Source organism: Rhineura floridana, chromosome 2 (genome assembly GCF_030035675.1).
Source record: "Rhineura floridana isolate rRhiFlo1 chromosome 2, rRhiFlo1.hap2, whole genome shotgun sequence".
Classification (NCBI taxonomy): Eukaryota; Metazoa; Chordata; class Lepidosauria; order Squamata; family Rhineuridae; genus Rhineura; species Rhineura floridana.
Window position 1 is genome coordinate 236,111,428 of NC_084481.1, and position 16,215 is coordinate 236,127,642.

The 16,215-nt window shown below is 43.8% G+C and overlaps 1 protein-coding gene across 5 annotated transcripts in view; it reads left to right on the plus strand.

The window, feature by feature from the left end:
- Nucleotides 1-16,215, plus strand: part of MDGA2 (MAM domain containing glycosylphosphatidylinositol anchor 2) — a 588,493-nt gene that overhangs the window by 356,355 nt on the left and 215,923 nt on the right. For all 5 annotated transcript variants that reach the window (XM_061612635.1, XM_061612637.1, XM_061612638.1 and 2 more), the window contains one exon: nt 9,633-9,962. In XM_061612635.1, coding sequence (XP_061468619.1) covers nt 9,633-9,962 — 330 coding nt within the window. The remainder of the gene's footprint in view (nt 1-9,632; nt 9,963-16,215) is intronic.

Sequence of the window (16,215 nt, forward strand, 5' to 3'; positions counted from 1 at the left end):
TAAAAGTAAGGAGGATGAGGCACTTTGGTAAAGGGCACTCCCTAGGGAAACATCAGGGCTTAATGTCTGTGTGGATCTAGGGAGTGTCCACGTGGGACCAGCTTGCACATCAGGGTGAACGCTTGTACGGCGGGGCCAGGATGCCGGGGTTGGAACCACATACCTGACTCCGATACCAAGGAGGGATAACTTTTCCCAAATCCTTGACTGGGGAGTTACAGTCCGAAGTGACTGAGTTGCCTCTGTATTGGAGGGTCTATACCCTCCCAGATAGGTGGAGCCTCACCTGCCTGAAATAATTGAAATATATAATGATTGACTGATTTGGATTCAACTGATTATGTGTTCTATTTTAATAAATATAACATTAATCCATATATGTGTCATGAGTCTTCATTGGTGTGGTGGCAATCACCTTTAACAATCAAAAGTCCTGCAAAACAACAAGAATAGGGAGTGGGGGACAGTCCTTGTTAAGTAGCACGGCAGTTAGTCTGAGGCAAGAGACAGAATTAATGGGTGATTAGCTGCCTCACTGATATTTAAATAGAACAAAATGGTGGAACAAGTGCCTACAGTATAAGCAGTTTCATTAGAACTTTCGTTAGCAATTACGTTATTTATTTATTATTGCTGAGAAAAATGCAAATTGGCAATTGTGAAAACAATTGGAAACAAAAGAAATGGTGGGTTGCTACTGAAAGCTGGACTGTCAGAATTCAAATGGAGAGGAACCAGCTACCAAATCCTTGGCTGTTTTCTCTTGTTCCAGCATCTATTCCTTTCCACTCATAGATTTCCTGGGATTTCCACCATCACTCCAGCATTTTGCCTTTGACGTAGCTACTCTGGGTCTCAGATTAACGATCTGCAGCCGCTACATCCTAGCTGCCCTTCCCCATCTCACCTGTGTTTTCATTTGAGTGAGCCAGGAGATAATCCCATGGGAGGCCAATGGAGTGGCAGCTCCTCCACCTTCCCAACAAGAATATCACATCAAAACCAGAAGCTTCCTGATCTCTCCCCTCTTTGTGAAAGCTACCCTGAACTCCCCACTGCATGTGGAAAGGGAAGCAGGAATGAGTATTTCCACATGGTTGGCCTCCATCCTTATCTGAATAGGAACTTTCTCCTTTCTTGGACTACAAATCTATAGCTTGTTATTCAGAGACTGCATTTGGGGGCTTTTGTGCTGGGAGATGCCGGGAGACGGTGCTTCCACTTCTTGGCATCTTCAAACTGATGGAACTTGAGGTTACCAAGATAGGGCTGTCCTTAACTATCTTGTGCTGTTAGTTGTTGTCATTTGCCCTTTTAAAACATGGGGTGCCCTTTCTGTATGTGATTTTCCCTTTTAAGATAGACATTTCACAGTGTCCACTTAATGGAAGATACTGTAGTAGTGTTGTGGTGGGCACTTCCTTCAGTGCAGGAAGTCATCTGAAGCCAGATGAATGGTTTACCCTAGCCTTCCCCAACCTGTTGCCTTACAGATATTTTGATTTGATTTGATTTTAATATTTCTACCCCGACTTTCGGCCAAAAGGCCCTCAAGGTGGCTTACAAAAGAGCACAAATATAAAAACACATCTATAAAACAATAAAAAAATACAATTTGCAAAAATTAAATAGTTAACCTTCATTAGATATTGATGGTGGAAATCATACAGATAGTACATGCCGACCTTAAAAAAGCAGCCTTGCGAGCATCTTTTGGACAGTGACTCCCATAACCCCCAATTCTTTGCCCTACTGATTGGGGTTGATGGGAGTCATAGTCCAATTGCAGGTCTACTCTCCGTAAAATAGGACTTACGGCCACCAGAATTAGGAGCCATGGGTTCAGTAGGCCCATCTGGTTTAGTGTTATATTTCCATCAGTAGGCAGACACTTCTGGAAGCTCTCAGGCTAGGCATACAAAAATGCCGTTATGTTTTTACAGGAGAGGAGACTGCTTTGTAAAAAAATTATTTATTTATTTATTATTTCAATTTATATACCGCCCTTAGCAGAATAGCTCTCAAAATGTGTACATTCTGCAAAACTGTGCACAAACAATGCACTGGCTACCGATATGTTTCCGGGCCAGATTCAAAGTGTTGGTTCTTACCTATAAAGCCCTAAACGGCATCGGACCGCAATACCTGGTGGAACGCCTCTCTCGCTATGTACCTACCCGTTCACTACGCTCGACGTCGAAGGCCCTTCTCCGGGTCCCAACTCATAAAGAGGCCCGGAGATCAACAACTAGATCTAGGGCCTTCTCGGTGGTGGCCCCCGAACTATGGAATGCCCTCCCAGACGAGATACGCCTGGCGCCTTCTCTGTTATCTTTTCGGCGCCAGGTAAAAACCTACCTTTTCGCCCAGGCATTTTAAACATTTTAAATTTAATATTTTAAACCTAATATGGATCTTAATTTATAAACTCAATGGCAATTCTATTTCAGATTTTTATCATGTTTAATGTTTTTATAATTGTACTATATTTTTCACACTTGCTCATATTTTAATTGCGATTTTATTTGTTGTACACCGCCCTGAGAGCTTTCTGCTATAGGGCGGTCTAGAAATGTAATTAAATAAATAAATAAATAAAAAATATTAGAAGAAATGTACATTTGTAGTCTGCAGTGGCCTGGAAACCCTATTTCACAATAAAACCTCCAGTCCCACATTTATCCTCATTGAGAAGATCCAGAGTGCCTCCTTTACAAATCCAAACATCCTCATCTTGGCAGTCCTTCAGTTTTGTAACAGAGTCTCTTTCTCTTGGTAAAAGCACTTCTGTTTGATGTCTTTCCCCCGTGCCACCTTAAACATTCAGAATTGCCTTATATTGAGTCAGACCATTGCTCCATCTAGCTTGTCTGCTCTGACTGGCAGCAGCTCTCCAAGCAGACCTGCTGAAGATGGAACCGGAGACCTTCTCCACACATCAGGCATGTGCTCTGCCTTCAGTACTGGATTCCTAGATTCCCATTCTCTTGATTTGTTTGTTGCAAACATTTTTTGTGGGTGCATTCCCCTATTCAGCTCTAAAGACCTCTCTTGCTACTGGGTATGTTAACATAAGAACATAAGAAGAGCCTGCTGGATCAGGCCAGTGGCCCATCTAGTCCAGCATCCTGTTCTCACAGTGGCCAACCAGGTGCCTGGAGGAAGCCCGCAAGCAGGACCCGAGTGCAAGAACACTCTCCCCTCCTGAGGCTTCTGGCAACTGGTTTTCAGAAGCATGCTGCCTCTGACTAGAGTGGCACAGCACAGCCATCACGGCTAGTAGCCATTGATAGCCCTGTCCTCCATGAATTTGTCTAATCTTCTTTTAAAGCCATCCAAGCTGGTGGCCATTACTGCATCTTGTGGGAGCAAATTCCATAGTTTAACTATGCGCTGAGTAAAGAAGTACTTCCTTTTGTCTGTCCTTCATCTTCGAACATTCAGCTTCTTTGAATGTCCACGAGTTCTAGTATTGTGAGAGAGGGAGAAGAACTTTTCTCTATCCACTTTCTCAATGTCATGCATAATTTTATACACTTCTATCATGTTTCCTCTGACCCGCCTTTTCTCTAAACTAAAGGGAATGTTTGGGAAAGGGAATTAATATCCAATTAGCTGCAGATCAGCCTTAAATAATACCTTGGGCTTTTGAGCAAGTTTAGCCTTACTGAAATTAGTGGCAGTATATCATACTTCCTCTCCTTAGTTCATTTGTAAATCAGGCTCTAGGAATATCACTGCAAGATGCCACTTCTGCTTTGTATTTTGCCTGGGCTTGCAGGTGCATATGGAGAAAAAAAGAGTAATTTGGATTTGAAGATGGTTTCCTTTGCAAGTAATGTTTTGGTGAAGGCAGAGAGTTGTAGGACTGATAAGCAGCAAAAGCTCTCAAGGGTGCACATTACCTATGAAGGTGGCCTAATCTGCAAGCATGTCCAAAGTTCAAACAAAGCAACCATCACTTCTGTTTCCAGAAGCTTCCCCAAACTTGCATGGAGTTTGATAATGCACTTGAGGTCGAACTTCAGAGTTGTGTGCAAATCTTTATTGTTATTGGAGAGGGGAGAGGTAAGAACACCAACCACCAACAATTAATAAAACAAACAACACCCACCTGGAACAATATAAAACATCCGCAAGAAATAAGCATGACAGTATATGGCCCCTTGAAATTCTCCACCCTGTTTCAGGGCAGAGAACCTGGCAGTGCAGGGTGTGTGGATGACCATTCAATCACATTTCTCCAGAGGGAGGACAGATTCCCCAACCGTTTCTGAGGCGTGGGTCTCACCTTTAGCAATGCAATAGCACAGCTTCTCTCTCTCCCCCCCCCATTTTGACAGGTTCTTGTAGGCCAGCATTTTGCATCCACCCAAATCCCCAGACCTAACATAATTCATTCTAGGACATTGTGTGTGATGGTGGGGATGGTGGCTATCAGGGGGAGGGGGACATGGAGAATATTCATAGAAAAATCTATACTAAGGACAGGAAATCTGTGGCTCTCCAGATGTTGTTGGACTCAAACTGCAATCATCCTTGGCTGTTGGCCATGTTGGCTGAGTCTAAAACAGGGAGAGGGAATCTGTGTCCATCTAGATATTAGACTCCAACATCCAGATGGACACAGAGTCCCTATCCCTGTTTTACAGAGTGCCCTTCTTTATCACAAGGTGGAGTGGGAGTGAGAGAAAGAGAAAAATATCAGGAATATTCTTCCAAAAACCCCAAACACATGTCTTCAAAGAAATGTTGACTCAGCTCTTGTCCAATTTGCTCAGTCGCCCAGGTCTGTTCCTTAATACAGTTGACACCACAGGCTTTGCATGGTCAAACATGAAAACACCCTCAGCAAACAGAGAACTAAGTAGTCCCAGGTCCCTTGTGTGAGCATAGGTGGGAGCTGACTTCCAGTAACTATTCTAGCAAAGTCTGTTGATGCAGTAGAGCTGAAAGGCTCCCTTTGATGCTATTCATGTCCAATGAAATGTGTGTTTGCAAGATAGGGATGTTTTGATGGATTAGAGGAGTGCTTGGGGTTGAGCAAGGCCAGGGACACCATTACATCAGAGAATGCAAATAGGTTTTAGCCAAGGCACTTGCAACTTAATTTGTACATTAGAAATGCATTTTATCAGGGGAGGGAATGGAAGAGACCATCCTTGCCACAGATCAGTCTTATGGCAAGTAAAACTGTTGTGGAGCTGCTTTGAAATATTCATTTGTTTATTTGTTTATTGCATTTGTATACCGCCCCATAGCCGAAGCTCTCTGGGCAGTTTACAACAATTAAAAACATTAAAAACGAATATACAAATTTAAAAACACATATTTAAAAAGCAATTTAAAAACACATGCTAAAATGCCTGGGAGAAGAGGAAAGTGGATGTGTCTCAGGCAAGGGGTGGGAGGAGATTTCTGATTGTGCAGCAGTAGCCACGAAAATTGCCACTGTCCAGAGGCTGCTTTTCTGGGCCACAGCAGTTTGTTTATTTATCTTAAAAGAGGAAATCATACAAAATTGTGTAGCTTAAAGCTACAATTCAGCAACATAGCACATCTATTATGTGATTATATCTATCTATATCTATATCTGTCAGAGCAATAATAATTCTTCAACCAGACCATCGCCCAGCTAATAAATATCACATTGTGAAGGCCAAATTAGCTCTTTCCAAAAACCCTGCAACATAGACACTTAATACAGGTCCAATGGAAGGGAATTCCAGAGACATGGGGCCACCGTAGAGAAGGATATCTCATTTGTGGCCATCCGTCTTACTGACCTAAGAGGTGAGTACACCATGAGACCCTCTGAAACAGATCTGAATGTGTGAGCAGAACAGGATGGGTGCAGGCAGTCCAATAAATACCTTGGACCCCAAATCGTGAAGCTTGGATGGTCCCCTCACTCCCTGCTTTTTGCGAGCTATGCAAGATTTTTTTATTCTGGGAGACTTATTTTGTAACATAGACAGTGTTTGTGGAGTTTGGCTTTAATTGTTGACTCTATCTCTTTTATTGTTGTGTTTATGGGGTTGTGATTGTTGTAAGCTACAATAATCTGTCTATATCATTATTATTTTATTATTATTTATTGAATTTATACCATACCCACCCTCCTGAAAAGGCCCAGGGCAGAAAACACATGAACAAAACAGTTTAACAACAAAAAGAAAAGATTCAATATTCTAAAAACAATTAAAAACACTCCAAAAATACCATTACACTTAAAAACATTTTTTAAAAACCCATGATTACAGTTAAAGACATTCCTCCATCCAGTGATCTCCTGGTTGCCGGGAACAGTCTCCTTCAGCCATCAAACATAAGTGGATAGATATGACAGAGGTTGCCAAACCTTTGAGGCCAGTGGGCACATTTGGAATTTTGAGAAAGTGCGATGGGTGCCAGTCACAAAATGGCTGCTGTGGGGTGTGGTATAACACAAAAGGCTGGCCACAACTCCTTCCCACACCCCCATCAACAGGGAAAAGACATCTACATCAGCAAGTCACCATCCTTACTCACAGAGAGACGTTCTTTGTACCTCTCCTGGAAGGGAGGGTGGGCATCTAATCCTGGCATCTGTTGGAAGGTGGACATGCTTATGGGCTGTGTTTCAGTGCCAGGGAGCGTGAGCCAGTGCAAACAGGAAATGAGCAGGTAGCACAAAGAGTTTCTTATGCATTGTGAATTTCTGAGGGGCACCATAGAAAGTTATGGTGGGCACGCACTGGTGCCCATGAGCACCACATTGGTGACCCTTGAGTAGAGGATCCAGCCACCAGAACTAAGAAGTCAGCAAGAATTGTGCCAACTGTGCCTCGTGTCACACTGCAGTCAGATATATACACGTACATATGAGCGTGCAGACAAATGTAGGACTTTCTAGGGGCATTATTGGGGTTAAAAAAGGAAAATTTACTGCAGCTTGTACAGCAAGTAGGCGTTTATTGCTTCAGAGGTGAAAAACAGAACCTTGGTTTTTGAATTGTGCCCAGAAGACCATCCAGAGACTGGAGACCTTGACACATGACCTTGTCAAGCATTTGTTGGGCTGCTGCCCAATTAAAGAAGGCCACCTAGTTGATGAATCCAATTAGTTCCCCCCCTCAGTCAATTAATTCAGTTAAACCTACATAAATGTGCATATGGATAAACCAATATTTCTGCAGAAAAGCATTCACTTTTTGTGTTTAAATCATGCTTATGCCACAGCAAGCACCAGCTTAAGTGCAGGCACACTGCTCCATGGATGAGAGAAGCAGGGATGTTGCTTCTAAGATGCTACCCATCCTTTTCTTTTTAAAAGTGTTTTTTTTTTTACTGGAAATAACTAACTGCTCTGATTAATTTGAGACATCTTTTAAATTGTAAGCAGTGTAACTCAGCCTTCACCAATCTGGTGCCCTCCAGTTCTGGCTGAGGCTGAAGAGAGGTGTACCCAAACCATTTGCAGAGCACCATATTGATGAAGCCTGAATCAATATAACGGATTGATCAAGTAAATCGTGTAGGTTGAGAATGAAATCTCATGAGATCCTGGCACATTACAGATGACAAAAGAATCAAAGCTACTGAATGTGGATGTGAGATTTATATATGTGCCATTCCGATGAATTGGGGGGAGGGAGTTGTCCTGCTGTGAAGTATGGGTGCCGTCCTGAGACTTGCCCCAGTCTGCATTGCTGAATGTTCAGCGCAAATGTGCAAACTGTTTGTTATTAGCTTATGAACGGTGTCCTGACACAGAGACAATGGGGATGTCTAGAGCCTTTGCCAAGTGCAGAGATAATGTCACACTTTGTCAGCCGTGAGTACGTCAGCGTATCGGTCCAGGCAGACAAACATTCAGCTGTGTCCTGATTTCACCCAGACTTGTTCCTCTTGGGAAACACAATGCCGTGGAGGCAACAGCCGGACCAATAAGGGGGCTCAAAAGCACCAGAAACTCTCTTAGGCTATGGCGTCCATGGCAAGGCTGCTGCTGAAATTTGCATTCCAGTATTTGTCTTGTCATGTTTGCATTTAGTCTGAGCATTTACTTACTAAAATGTCTTGCCAGTGTCTTTGTCCTCGTGGGCATTATCCAGTGTGAGGCAAAATATAGACGTGCATACTGCCAGAAATTATATAAGTAGCATTTATTGGCACAAAGGTTATGCTTAGATAATATATCTGAAGCCCAGCACATCTTCCGCAAAAGGCTATTCAGTGTTGCAGACTCATATTGATTCAGTTTGAAGTCTCCCACGCAGACACATACATTTTATACATCTTTGACATGAGAGGTAGATGTAAAGGTGCCAAAATTACGAGCAGAGGCCATGTAAGATAGTGGCAGTTGTTAAAAATATGTTAAATGGTGCCATGCTTTCTTTTCAATATGGAACGATTAAGAACATTTTCAAGGCAGCTTATGGCACGCCAAACCCCACCGTACTCAGGGGCTAAGTGAGGGCAGTTGGCGCTCAGGCAGAGTGGCACCATTGCTGTCTCAATGGCCCTGTGCCTATAGCCTAACATAGCAAAGCACATTCAGGCAAGGGGCAATGTGGAACAGGGAGACTGATGCAGGCATGAAAGATGTTATTTCAAGAAATGCCAGCCCAGTGAAGCTTCCCTCACCCTCTCCTTGGAGAGGATTTACCATGATGTTGTGTCTCACCTTGGAAAGAGGAAGAAACCTGATGCTCACACTCTAATCAAAAACTACCTAATTCACACATTTCCAGCCAATACGCGAATCCAACACACAATTATCCTTCAAAATTTGCACTTCCTTGAATTTTCCAATGCAGTTTCTCCAAACAATGTGTACAAAAGGTGAATGTATTGATGATGATGATGATGATGATGATGATTTTCAGAACAGTGAACTGAAAGCAACTTACAAAAACAAACGTCAGGGAAAATGTTAAGGTAAAGTTTGCATTATAATGCATACATTCATGAAAATAACATACAGAGGTCCCATCTGCACTATACATTTGAAGCAGTATTGTAGTACTTTGAACAGTCATGGTTTCCCCTAACGAATCCTGGGGATTATAGTTTGTTAAGGACACTGAGAGTTGTTATGAGACCCCTATTCCCCTCCACAGAGCTACAATTCCCAGAGTTTCCTAAGAGGGATTGACTATCAAGCCACTCTGGAAATTGTAGCTCTGTGAGAGGAATAAGGGTCTATTAACAATTCTCAGCACCCTGAACAAACTACACTTCCCAGGATTCTTTGGGGAAGCCATGACTATTTAAAGTGATATGAAACTCCTTTCAGTGTACAGTATAGTGCTGATAGGGCCAGAAATGCATTATAATAGGGAAAATTGTTTGCAGAAATGTTCATGGTAGTCAAAACTGCATTTAAAAATGTGTATGTTAGTATAAATTTGCACTAAAATGTTGACTAAATTTCATGCCTCTTTTTAAACAAACAAACAAACTGCAAATTGTTGTAGAAATGTGGAAAATTAAATTTAGGACTGGAAAAACGAGAAACAGAGAGAAACCAAAATTGGCAGATTCATTCATCCCAAGTTTCTCCTGTGAACTGATAAAAAGTGGGCTGTCACTGAGGGGTTCTTGCTGCATCTCCCTGAATCACCTTGTGCTTACCTTACCTTTAGCCTTGAAGAAAGGACGGTTCTGGATCACGCCCGACCCTTATCATAAAGATGACAACATCCAGATTGGCAGGGAGGTCAAGATCTCTTGCCAGGTAGAGGCAGTCCCTTCTGAAGAGCTCACGTTCAGTTGGTTTAAGAATGGCCGGCCGCTGCGCAGCTCCGAGAGGATGGTTATTACTCAAACAGACCCTGACGTCTCTCCGGGCACCACCAACCTGGATATCATTGATCTGAAGTTCACTGACTTTGGGACGTACACTTGTGTTGCATCTCTGAAGGGTGGGGGGATATCAGATATCAGCATTGACGTCAACATTTCCAGCAGCACAGGTGAGAGTGCTTCTGTAACTCCTTTTGACTCTGTTTTGGTAATAACAGTTATCTGTGTCGGAATGGGTGGCAAGTAGGGTTGCCAGGTTCAGAGCCTGAGACTGATCCTGTATCTTTGGGAGAAGAGAAAGTCAGCCAAGTGTTCTTGCGACATTGTCATGGGAAAAACCACAAGATGAGATTCTCCCTTTCCCCTGCACAACTTTTAAGGATACAGAAGAACTCTGGAGGCTGGGCCTGGCAACAGTGTTGCAAGAACACCTGCACTTGGCTGAATTGTCTCTTCTCTTAAAGATACAGAACCATCCTCAGGCCCTGAGCCTGGCAACCCTATGCTCCACACACTTTTGCTTCGCACCACTGGCATGTAGGCCCTGGAAGGTTGCCCACAAGCCGCTCTTGGCTTCTCAGGAACAAGAGAGGAGCATCCAGACCTGCTCTGCTGCACACACAGGCAAAAAGTATCCTTTTGCCCTTCTGAGCTAACAAACAGCTGCTGGGGGGGGGGAGGATGGGGCCTTATATATATCTACAGAGCATGACAAGCCAGCAAAATTAATTCACAAACCACTGATGGCAGGGAAATGACAGAAGTAAATGTTGGCCCTGATGACTCTCACATCCACAGTACTGCATTGCCTCTGTTCAGTACATTCCAAACTGGACCCCACTCTTGTGGTTAGAATGCATCAAGCATCTTGATGTACACTCTAAATTCTGCATAATTCAATATGCTCTTTGCTTAATATTTATTGGTGCTGGTGCTTTAAGAAGAAATAGATAAAGAAAAGAAAAAAGACCCTTTCTGAATCTCAGTGCATTTTAGATTAGATTAGATTTAGATTTTGATTGATTTTTAAAAAAAAAATTATTTGGGGGGAGGGTGATGACTAAGGAGTTAAGTGAAAAGGAAGAAGAGGTCACTTGTCAGCTGAGGCTTGAAGGACAAGACGGCAGTGGGAAGCTCTCATTGTGCTAACCCTTTAGAAAGCGAAATGCCATGGCTTGTAAAGCACACGTTATATCCAGGGGGGAAGTCCCCCGAGTGGTTTGTTGTATGACTAACATCGGCATCAGAGGGAGGAGAGAGGGCAGGACGGTCAGACCTTGGAGGCTTCCTTTAAGGACTTCAAGGAAGTTAAGCAGCTGACTCACCAGAAGGAGAACAGGCGTCCAAGAGTGCTGCAGTTGAAAAACAAGACAGGGGAAAAATCTGAACTGCAAAACGAAGGGCAACAAACAAGCACACCCTCTCTTTCTCCCATTGGCTGCATCTGACTGAATTGAGAGCAGGGTTTTTTTTCTGAAATGGCCAAAGTGAATGCCCTCTGATGCCCAAAGAGTGGATTCCTGACTCTTGTGACCTGCTATGATGTGTGGTGGAAACTGAGGACTAGGTGGAGGGTAACAGATTTCTTACCTGCCCTTCACCGCAAGGTCGCAGGGAGGGTTACAACTAAGGGTGGAGTAAAAATTTGATTCAGTTCATATTGAAAGCTGAATTTATCAAATCTGCACCTTCTGAAACAACACAAGAACTGAAACAGCCATCCTTTGACATTTGCACTTACCTGAATTTTATGATGCAGTTCTCCAACCAAGCAACGTTTACAAAAATGCATATATTAGAAGAAAGAGAAAATATTTAATGAACATACAGAATATTGAACATACAGAAATGCATTACATTAGGATAAATTGCTTGCAAAAATGTGTGAGTTGGTCAAAACTGCATTTAAAAATCTATTTAATAGGAGAAATTCACACTAAAATGCTGAAACAAAATTGCAAATTGCTACAGAAATGTGGAGAACCAAATTTAAGATTAGAAAAATGAGACACTGAGAGAAGCGAAACTGAAAGATCATTCCATCCCTAGTTACAACCATATAATCATATAATATTAAAAGCCAATAAAACAATTTAAAATGAACCAAAGAATGTGCACTGGACAATAGAGGGGTTCCTCCAAAAATCACATGTATCGTAACTGTCAATGGCCAGGGTAAAGAAATGTGTCAGCAAATGGTGGAAACGACATCATGGGGATGATTGATGCACCTCTATGGGAAGGAAGATCCACAGCTTAGAGCTGCGTCAGAGAATGCCCTTCTCTAGACAACCTTCCCCTGTGCTTCTGAGCATGGAGAGACTAGTAAGAGGGCACCCTCTGAAGATCTTGACACCTGAGAGGATCTGTAGAGAAGGAAGTGGTTCTTCAGACATTTGGGGCATAAGTAATTTCTTACCCATACACACACACACACAAACAGTTCCAGTTCCAGCATTGTGGTATGTTGTTCCCAGAAATGGTCTTCCAAGGAGCCCCTTAGCTAAGTTAACAATGTGTTTATTTATTAGAGTTCAATACCACTCTTCAGTACAAAGATTATTGGGGGGGGGTGTAGAAGAGGTATACATCAGGGTCAGAGGAATCCTGAGCCAAAGGAGGGTGCCTCTGAGGAATTTTGAGCTGGTGAAGCAGAATCTGCTTGAAGCAGGGCCCTGTGAAGTGCTTTGTGTTGCCTCGGTGATCCAAACATTTTTTTTTAAAAAAAATCTGCAAACAACTCCTAGAAATGAGACTATGTTTCTAAGCTTACTAAGACAAATATGGAGGAGCAACTTTGTAAAACTGAAAATTGCCTCTCTGGCTAAAGGAAAATGCCAGGATCAGGAGGGGGGAGGGGAAGCTTCTTCATGATCAACAGGTCTAGCTTTTAACCAGGGAAAATAAGTTTACCAGCACTATCCAGTCCCAGTGCCTTGAGAGAGGGGGAACCTTTGCAAGGGAGAAACGAATGTTGCTCACCTTTAGGAAGATGCCAGGATGCAGAGGGAGGACAGGAAGATTCCTTTTTTCCTCAGGAAATGATTTTACCTAAGAAAGTGAATCCCTTTTAATTCTTCCCAATCTAAGACAAACTTTTAAGGTGCCTAGCACAAATCCCCTTGGAGCCTGGACCTATTTACCTGGAATTTGGCAAGTTTCGTTCCTCTTCCATGTCTGCAAATTTCAAAGTAATTGCCCCTAAAACACTAGAGGATACTGGTTCCTTTTTTACCCACCCCAAGACTGCAATGGATGCCCTTGCAGGAGCCCTTGCATTAAGTGTGTGGGCTAGAGAGTCCCCCACCCTTGATTTAGGATTTTAAACCAGTAGAGGGGGGATGTGAGAAATGTTCATGGATCCTACAGTACCTTTGCTCAGGGGATGGGGGTGTTGTTGCTTACCAACATCCTTCTTTTCTTAATCACAACATAACTTGTGGGCCTTATGGGATGTCCTGTGCATGATGGATGGACAATGGGTAGGATTGTATGTGACCGTCTCACCAGGCTGCTGCTGAGCAGGCCATTCTGCACGGTGGGACATTTCTTCCCTAGCAGAAAGTAACCAAATGCATTATTGTTACTTGTGATGGATTCATTTGGAAGAGTGATTGGAGATATCAGAAGTGTCCATCAGAGGGCTGTACCAGAAATCTTTCCATAACTTCTTCAGGCAGTGATAGATAATGCCACCTCTTTTATTCAATGCCTCACAATATGAAAAACCTGAGAGGAAAGCCCTGAGGTTGAACCTGAGAGGAAAGCCCCAAGGTTAAACCAATCTCCCCTGGCGTCTGTTTGGCCACCAACACTGTCAACTGTGCAGGACCATCCTTAAAAGTGTCTCCCTGTGTATATGAAGGCCATTAAGAGTGACTTATCACCATTTGGGGTTGTTGGGGTACCTATGAGTTATGTAGAAACATTTCAGTAATGTCCAGCACACACACACCAACTCCCAAGTATGAACATTTCTGGCGTCTGTTAGCTGTTGAGAGAGATTCCACAGCTGCATTTCCTGATTCCTGCAGCACCCTCATGCACGGCCAAGGAAGGAGGAAGAAAAGTCAGCACTGATCTGGCCTAACACGTCACGGGGGTCAGCATCCCACAGGTGATTTCCCTATTCCCAGTGCAGTGTTCCATCTGAGTCAAGGCCCTCACATAGTGCCTCCCACTGGCTAGCAACACTGACATGGATCATGGGCATGGAAGCCAGTAGCAGATGGTGTGGCAGACAGCAATGCTGAGGTTGGTCACATTGCAACTGCTTGCCGGAAGGGAGAGGGAGAGGGGCAAGGGTGGCATGGTGCAAACACACCAATCCGACACTCCCTTTGATACATTCGCACCGCACAGTTCATGTGGCCACCTCCCCTACTATCTCCCAGTAAGCAGCAGTGATGTGATTGACCAGAGGTCAGGAGAATGGCGAGGTCTCACCACACTGTCTACTACTGGTGGAAACTCGCTAGTCGTTAGTCCATGAAAAAGGTCACAAGGTTCATCCTCAGCATCTCCAGTTGAAAGGAATGTTTACTATTATTTATTTATTACATTTATACCCCGCCTTTCCTTTCATGCTAGAAACCCAAGGCGGCTTACATATGGTTCCCAGGCGGTCTTCCATCCAGGCACTGACCAGACCTGACCCTGCTTAGCTTCAGCAGGGAGCTGGCCTCATGTGCCTTCAGACCATAGAATGTTGGATGTTGGGGTAGGGAAAGACCACTGCCTAAATCCTTAGAGAGCCAGTGCCACTTGGAACAGACAAGAGTAGATTAGATGGGCCAGTATCCTGACTCAGTTTCACATGTTCCTCAAAGCCTCAAATTCATGGAGGACAGGGCTATCAATGGCTACTAGCCATGATGGCTGTGCTCTGCCACCCTAGTCAGAGGCAGCATGCTTCTGAAAACCAGTTGCCGGAAGCCTCAGGAGGGGAGAGTGTTCTTGCACTCGGGTCCTGCTTGCGGGCTTCCCCCAGGCACCTGGTTGGCCACTGTGAGAACAGGATGCTGGACTAGATGGGCCACTGGCCTGATCCAGCAGGCTCTTCTTATGTTCTTATGTTCTTACCTTAGCACCTCCTCTACTAGGGTGATCTCACCAAAAGACGGGTCACAGATTGATTGCTGCAGAATCCATCAATGAGAGATTCTGTACTATGGCTTTTCTCTAAACATTTAGAGAAGGATGTGGCTTCCCCAACCCTCACCCTGTTTTTTGACTGTGTGAGTCACAGTTGGAAACTGTGTATCAGTGCTCTGTCAAAGTTGCGTAGGCAATGATGTGACAGGTCAGGGTGGCTTCCTCTCCTTGTCACTCACTTTTATCTACAAAAGAGATTTGCTAATTAAATGTCACTCTCTTATTAGACTACGGGCCCTTTATCCTGTTGATGGCACCGCGCTGTGTCCCCTGGATGAGCCTGATAGTGCATGGAAGCATTGACCATCCTTTCAGATCAAAAGTGATTATTATTTTTTAATCCATTGTGATAATGGCAGAAGTACATTCTTGGCTATAATTAATGGCTTAGTCAAGATGTCTGCAAACTGCAAGCATTATTCAGAGCAATAATTTCTATACCTTGAAAAAAGCCAACAACCCACATCTCTTTAGTATCATTATGTATTGTCTGGAAAACACATCCCCATTTTAACGGAGAAGTCAATCATTGGCCCCTCCCCCATGCACACACCTTTTTATCCACTTTTGGTGCTGTGAGTGACAGATACGGAGGGAGACAAAGCACGCAGTGGTGTTTTCGTTTTTGCTTTTTTAAATGTCACTTTCCTTCTTTATTGTGTTTCACGGAATACTGTCAAAGCCCATCTAAGTATTACACAAATGGAATGCCGCAGGCATGGACAGAGCAATCCTATACACACACGATGCAGGAGCTACAGATAAGCCGCCATTCTACAAGCAGAACAGCCATCATCTCCAACGTGCGCTCAGCCTGGAACCAGAAGGGAAAGCTCACATGGTTAACAAAGGCAAAAGTGGTGCATAACTGGCAGGCCCACTCTCAGCATCCTGGGAAACGCTCCTTTAGCCCATCAATCAGGGGTTGTGCTAATCATAACATCACTCGTGCTCCGTGTGGTCAGTAGAGGCAGCCAGTCCAAACACACGCATGCTCAGGAGGCCACTGATCCAAATTCACACAGGATTCCCCCTCCCCTCTTTCCTGGAAAGGAGGAGGAGACATGTGGGAAAGGGCTGTCGTAGCTCAGTGGCAGAGCATCTGCCTGGCGTGCAGAAGGTCCCAGGTTCAACCCCCAATGGCATCACCAGGTAGGGCTGGGAGAGACTCCTTCCTGAAAGCCTGGAGAGCAGCTGCCAGTCAGTGTAGACAGAACTGAGCTGTATGGACCAATGGTCTGACTTGGTATAAGCCAGCTTCTTACTGTG